Source organism: Geospiza fortis, unplaced genomic scaffold, assembly GCF_000277835.1.
Source record: "Geospiza fortis unplaced genomic scaffold, GeoFor_1.0 scaffold98, whole genome shotgun sequence".
Classification (NCBI taxonomy): domain Eukaryota; kingdom Metazoa; phylum Chordata; class Aves; order Passeriformes; family Thraupidae; genus Geospiza; species Geospiza fortis.
The window spans coordinates 2,956,460-2,963,900 of NW_005054306.1; the positions used below are offsets into that span (position 1 = coordinate 2,956,460).

A 7,441-nucleotide genomic window follows, 5' to 3' on the forward strand; every position below is an offset into this window, starting at 1 on the left:
ACACCCCCCCCCCCCCCCCCCCCCCCCCCAAAAAAAAAAAAAGAAAAATCTGTTTCAACATTTAATTTCACGAAGTCCCCTCTCAGAAATTTCAAAGGATACTTCTTTAGGTGCTTGACTGCCTTGCCTTGCCTTGTCTATTTGCTCTTATTTTGCATGCAAGATAGAGCCAGAAGCCTTTTTTCTCATTGTGTACACATAGTGTTAATGGGTCTGCTCTGCCTGTATTGCCTCATTACTGGAAACAGCTCAAAACACAGAAGTCTTTCAGTGTATGCAAATAAGGCAGAATCATCTACCTGAGAGTTAATATTCTCTACTTTTAAGTGTATTCTAAATGTAATGTTTGTATTTAGAGTATAACATCCTGTTCTCTTTTTTTTATGGGCAAAAAGCTAAGCAGGCTCAGGCAGCTGTTTGATGTTGGCTTCAAGTGTTATTAATTTCATATTCTATTATTCTTTTCACTGTAGCACAAGTGAAGCTGATGTGGAGGCTGTCATGGATAAGTTGTTTGATGAGCTGGCTCAGAAACAAAATGATTGTACGTAAGTTAATTTCTCTTGAAAGAGAATACATTTAGAACACAATGCCCAATCTCCACTGACCAATTAATAAGTTCCATTGCTGTATATGGGTTGATGCCACACTCAAGTGGCAGTCATTGTATCAGCATTTTGTCTAATTTATGTGTTGAATCATGTGCTATTATTCATGAAGCTATGCATTTCCTATCTGTAAGAGATGAATTTTATAGTAATTATCCAGAGAAGATTGAGTCTTTGTTCATGTTCCCATAGTAACTAGACCAAGGATTCTAAAAGTGCAAGGCAGAGAGCTGGGGCTGAATAAAGCATGTGGAACCATTGCAGACTTCACGTTTGAAGAGCTGTGCGACAGAGTGAGTACCCTGTCCAATCTAGATTGGTTAATGCTCAGGCTTTTCACAGTTTAAAAAAAATCAAACCACACAAACTTGCTATTTTCCCAAGATGCACTGAATTAAAAAGGCTTTTTAAAAAACTTGATTAACAGAAATATTTTTAATTTAACAGGAAAAACCCCTTTCTTCAAAAGAACCATACGAATTTTCTTTTTAATGATACAGTAAATTCACTCTTAGCTGTATCACAGATTATCTTCAAAAATCCTACTGCAATATATGCCTGGCCTAACATCATTGCTGGTATATGAGTGGTGCTAACATCTCAATATATAAATAGCAATCAAATGCTGTTTTTATAATCTGGGATTTCAGTTTGATAGTCAAGCAAAGGAGCAGTGATCCTGGCACCACTAGAGTAACACTCTGTTCCATGCTCTGGTTTCAGCTGCGTGTACAAGGAATGTTTAATCCCAGGCCTTCTCAAAATATGCCAGATTTTGCTAAATACTGGCACATTCTCTGCTTAAACATGTGAGATGTGAATCTTGAAAAGTTCTCCTTGTATTTGACCTCCAGTGGGTTGGAAGATAATTCCCCAGGAGCTGCCCTGCACTTCAGTGATCTCTGTACTGATGTCTGCAGTTGCTGTTAAATGATCACAACCCTAAACTGGGCCAATAGCACTTTGGATTCAGGATGGTGACCAGTCTTTTGGTGATAACATTTTGCTTTCACTTCCTTGCAACTGTGGAGTTGATAACTATTTGGACAGAAATTTCACTGGTTGTGTTTCAGACTGCAGGTTTTAGACCTGGAGTTGGTTTTTACTTTCAGACAAAATCAATAAGCCATTTGTAAGAGTGGAGGTGTGTCAGAGTAGAATAGCTTGCTTTTCACTAAAGGTTTTGAGACTTTTTCTGCCTTGTGCCCCTTAAAGCATGGGGAAGCTATGCTGTCAGCAAATACTAGTACAATTCTTTAGTCCAGTAAATACCTTATGTACTTAAATGGGATAATAAGTTGCTTCTAAGTAGAAGTGCTTTGATTAGCTCACATGTCAGTGGTCTGAAGGTTCTCATCCAGTTCAGGAATTATTTGAGGTTCAGATCATTCTTACATGGATCACCCAGGACTTAGGAAATCTTGCTGTCTCAAATCAGATGCCTTCTGCAGATGTGTTATGTTAGTATCTTACAGCAAAATCACATGCTTAAAACTAAAACAACATGGCAGATAGTAAATGGTTTTCTTTTGACAACTTTCTCAGTTATCACTGATTTTTCTCTTCAGATCACTGATATATCTTCATAAATATTACATCAGTATGTTGGTAAGGGGTATCAGTGTGCTCCCTTCATAGGCAAAAAAATATTGTCATTGAACTTCAGAATTGTCTGTTAAATTTAGGTGAATGGTCAGAGTTGCCTCCACTGTGATTTTTTTTCCATTACTGTAAACTTTTGCAATGACTTATAGCAATGGTAGAAAATTTCACTCAGTATAAGCTGCATTTAGGACCTTGCCTGCCCCATTGCTCTGTTTGCCTGACCTGCTGCCATTAAAATCTGCTAAAAGGAAAATTTCAAAAAAGGAAAAACGCAGCTGTCAACCCTTGAAACCCTCTTCCTTTTTTTTCATGAATTCTTTTAAATTTCGATGGAAAAACTTAAAACATGCAGTGTCTTTTTTGAAACAGTCAGAGAGGGAAATTGCTCCCACTCATGTCACAGAAGACACAGGGAGGATCCAGAAGAGTGCACTGGTGGTTTATAGCAAAAAATTACCCCAAATTAGGAGACATTCAACATAACAGGAAGTATAAAGTTTTTTATATATATTCCAGTAAGATTGCTAATAGTAGGAGTGATTTGTGGAGGGATAAAGCAGAAATCTCTAAGGGACATAGCAACAAGATATTTGCTACTTCTTGTGAAGCCAAATGGTAAATAAGTTGACAGGCATCATAAGTGCTGCTATTTAAAAAAGCAAAGTAGAAAGCTGAAAAAGATGTAATGAAAAGCAAGATTGACAAAAGGAAATACCGGAGGGGAATTTTTTGGATTTGCATGGAGCAGATCTGCAGATTTCTTTGTGCAGGACATGGGGACAAAATCCCATGGGAAGGCAGATTGTACAAAGGGACATGGGGCAGGAAATCTTCCTTGCTGGAGCCTGTTGCAACCAGGGTGATCCTAAATTGACAGCTTAAGCAAAACCTCCAGGAAGACAAATGAAATCTAAAGTTGGTGTTGTAGAAGCTCATTAAACTTGTACCAGAATTGAAAACAAGATTTGCAGTTGGTTTTGTAACAGTTTTAAGATGTGATGACAAGCATGATAAATGGGAAATTCTCATTAATGGGGGAAAATGAGAGATAATTGCTATTATTGAAACCTTGTGGGACAATTCATAAAATAATAATACAGAATGGGTGCTTACAGCCTGCTTGAAGACAGAGTGGCTGAAAGAGGTGGAGAACAGTGTGCAACATTGAAGGTACTAGTACCTGCCTTAAAGTTAATTAATACAAGGTTCTTGAGTACATATCAGTCTACTAATTAACAAACCTGGAAGGAAAGTACTTGCAGGGATCTGTTGTAAATGGAACATGAGGTGGACTGCTCCTTGAGCCCTTTACCACTTGGCTATAAGAAGCATATAAAGAAAATACACTGTTGTATGTTACACTGTAGATGAAACACAGGAAAAGGTGAAATGTAATTAGCCAGAAAACAGCAAATGATAATTTTCTAGCATTAAATGTACTACATCCAGTACAAGGTCATTTGGCTGGTGCTTACACTGATGAATTAATCTAGAAATTTGTTTTGTGTAGGAATAATCTTAATTTTCTGACATTTAATGAAACCAAAAGATATTCCAAATGGTGAAGTTGCATATTTGAGTGTTCAGGAAGAATAAGTTTCAAAAGCAAAAGGGAAGTGTGACTAACTGGAAAGTGAAGTGTAAACAACAATAACAACAAAAAAAGCAACACAAACCCAAGAAGGACTCTGAGGAGGAGGATAGTAAAAGTATTTCCTGTGTCACTGTTGAGACAGAATCAAATAATAAAATAATACAAAATGAATGGAAACTAGTTATGAAGTGCAGGAAAATTATAAAATAAAGGTCAAGGGCAAATATATCCAGTCAGATAAAAGATTTCAGTAAAATTGTAGCTTTGATGTTTTATGTTATCTGAATGTTACTGGCTTATTCTTAGCCAGATGGGTGAACTTTTAATAATGATGTGCAAAAAGGAAAAGGTTTGGCAAAAGATAAGTGTTCTAGGTGAAGTAGAGTGAAGTATTAATTTTACTGAAGGACAGTGAAATAATTTTCAGTCTCTAAATAGTTAACATATGTTAAAAATAGCCTGCAAATACATTTTGTATCATTGGAGTCCTGTAAAATTAAGCTGAGGTCTCTGACTAGCTTTTTCTTTTTGATAAATGTTAAAGTGCAAGAGAAATTCCATGTCTAGAAGGATGCTCTATGCACTAGAAGAATGCTCTATGTGTCAGTATTAAAAAACAAACAAGTAAAATTCACACATGCTTATGATGATGGGTGGAACTGCAGGCTGAGATCTCACTGTTGGTGAGATTTTAGTCCAGGAAGGGTAAGCTGATTCTGGATGCATGCAGTGGATGATGAAAGAATAGAAATGAAATTAATTTTCCAGTCTCCCTGACTTTATAGGAAGGGTTGAGTTTTGAAGATCCTGTTCTTAATGGAACAGCATAGGAATGTGGCATTATGCAGTCTCAAGAAAGTATTTTTTAAATAGGTTGCTAAGTTAGTTAACTAACCTATAAAAAGAAATACTGATGAAGGTGTGTTGTTTGTAGCAATTCTAATGAGCCCATTTTTATACTAAGTCTGATGTAACAGTTTTTTTCCTTCAGGAGTTTTGAATATAACTTAAATGCTAATACAAACTTGCTGTAAATACAGAGTACTGTGTGTATGGGGAAGGAGCAATGAAGACAAGAATGCTGTGTGCAGTTTATCAGAACTGGTATTTTGAGGAAAGGGTTGGGGTTGTTTACTTTTTTTTTGAGAGAGAGTTTGTTTCATTTTGGGTTTTTTTACATCTAAGAGTAGACACAGCCTCCTTTCACTGTGTATTGGATCAAAACTGGATGTCATTTTAGGAGGAGGCTTTTGTGTTTGAGCTACTTATTAGTTTTTAGGCTTAGCCATCTCTAAAATGCAGGAACTCGAACTACCCCATGATCTTTCCTGGTTTTAAAAGTGCCTGAAAGTAGGGATGTGAGGGAGTCAGGGTTTCTGCTGCCTGTTGGCAGCTCTCACTGCTCCTGCACATACAGTGAACAAGTTCAGCAGCCACCAGGGTAATGTGTCCAGTCCACCTTGAGGGAATAACCAGCTCTTATCCCCCTCATAACTTCTGGGAGTAGGCAATGCTTCTTAGTCTACAATCAATCTGTGCAGTCAGTTCAGACGGAGTTTTTCCAAGGCTTGTAACTTCCTTGGCTTTGAGGGGGGTTTCACAGGAAGGGTATGGGACATTTCCCTCGTACCAAGCAACCTTTCTTCCAAATTTGACATATCTGGTCTGCATCATGGAAGTACTTACAAGTTACAGTATTATCTTGGAGTTGCAGTAGTAGTTTTTGAGTTTTCTGAAACTGTTGTATACCGCTGCTCATGTGGGCGTTGGTAATAATTGCAGCATGAGTGGACAGCACTGTACTCAAAACTTGGTTAATTGATTGCTTTGGCTATCCATTACCCTTAAGGGTTCCAGAAAAAAGAGTAAGTTTTGCAAGACTCAACATGTGAAACAACAGATGCTTTTGTTGTGTTGGCAAAATAGCTTATCACTCAGGTGACTCTGCTTTCACTTCGTTGCTGCAATCTGTCTTCTAATCTGGTCTTGGGTAACTGTTACAGTGCATTCCAAGGGATAAATATCCAGACCTAAAAATCTGCATTTGCTGGTGTAGGATTAAGGAGATGTGTTTGAAATTTACAAAGTGATTTTGGTAATACAATATTTTATATGAACAGCCTGTAAAACTTCTTTATTTTCACTGAAGTTTCCTTTAAAATAAAATCAAAATTCTGTTTTAAGGGGAAATATTGAAACATTTTCCACTTTGATATCACATGATTTCATGAGATGTTAGCTAATAGATGAAAATAGCAAATCAGCAGTTGGTAATTTGATACTATTTATAACATCTCCTAGCTTAAGTAGAATTTTCATTAATAGCTGCTTTTTAATTAATACCCGGGGAGTTAAGAGTTGATACCTTTCTGGTATTACCATATTTTATTCTTGTTTCATATATTAGCATCAAACTTTTTCATGTCAAGAGTATAAAGAGTTATTTCTATCTAAAATAATGCATCAGATACTGGTAATTACTGCTTGTCCATTAATCTTCATAAAAATAAAATACAGAGAATATATTGCATGCAATGCTGATATGACATGCAGTTGAGTTGCTAAGCTCTTGTGTTGATGCTAAGCTCTTGCATCAATTTGTAAATGCTGGTTTCCCCGATGAGGACAATCCCAAGTTTTAGCTAACTTAGTTAATATCAAATTCATACACTTTGCTTTTTTTCTTTACTAGCTATGTGAACATGTGGAAAACCAACAAAAAACTGGATGAGAGGATACTGATCTATTTTTGTTGCTTTAAAGCAAAGGAGGAGCAGTTTTTCAGACTGACACACCAGGGTTTATGTGGCAGAGTGGCACGTGCTGGTCTTTGTCATGGGCATGAAGTAGTTACCCAGTACTAGAATGGAGCCCTGTGAATGTGCTTCTCCAGTGTAATTAGACAGGAGGACTCTGCTTGGTTTTCATCAAAATAAAACATAGCCACAGGAGACTGGGACAGCCACCAGGCAGAATAGGCACATACAGTTTCCAAATTTTAATGCTAATGTTGACTTCTCCCATTTTTTGGGGCCTTTAATTACTTTCTTTAAGTTTCTCCATCTATACAATGAAGGAAACACTACCAGTGGTGTTATATTCTTGCAAAACGTTATTAGTTAATTGAGTTAAATGTGTGAATGAAAGATCACCAGATGCCTTTAAAAATAAAATGTATATATTAACTTGATTTTAAAATCCCTATATATACATATATATGTATATATGTGTGTGTGTGTATATGTATATATATACATATGCACATATATATATACATGTATATATATACACATATATATGTATATAAGCAGTTGTGCAAATATAAGTCTTGCCCATTTTAGTGTGTTCACACATGAAGAACGCTGTTCATTACACCTTAGAAAAAATCAGTCTCTACCAGTTCCCTTTCTTCACTTCCCTTCTAAAATTTTCCTTTAAAGATTGCAAGAGCGACAGTTTGATCTGTTGTAAATAACGCAGCCGACAGCGTAGCTGGTGTGTAATCGTGATGGAGCTGCGGGAGTCGGGAGGTGCCGAGCTGCTCTCGGTGCTCCCCGGGCTTGCACGCAGCAGCTGCTGCCCTCTGCCGGGATTGCCGCCTGCGGCTGGCCCGGGCCCGCAAGGGCGGCCCCCC

At 37.3% G+C, this 7,441-nt stretch overlaps 1 protein-coding gene across 1 annotated transcript in view; it reads left to right on the plus strand.

The window, feature by feature from the left end:
• The window catches only part of AFG1L (AFG1 like ATPase), a 62,764-nt gene that overhangs the window by 40,546 nt on the left and 14,777 nt on the right, over positions 1-7,441 (plus strand). The window contains exons 10-11 of the mRNA XM_014312039.2: positions 474-544; positions 801-901. Coding sequence (XP_014167514.2) covers positions 474-544; positions 801-901 — 172 coding nt within the window. The remainder of the gene's footprint in view (positions 1-473; positions 545-800; positions 902-7,441) is intronic.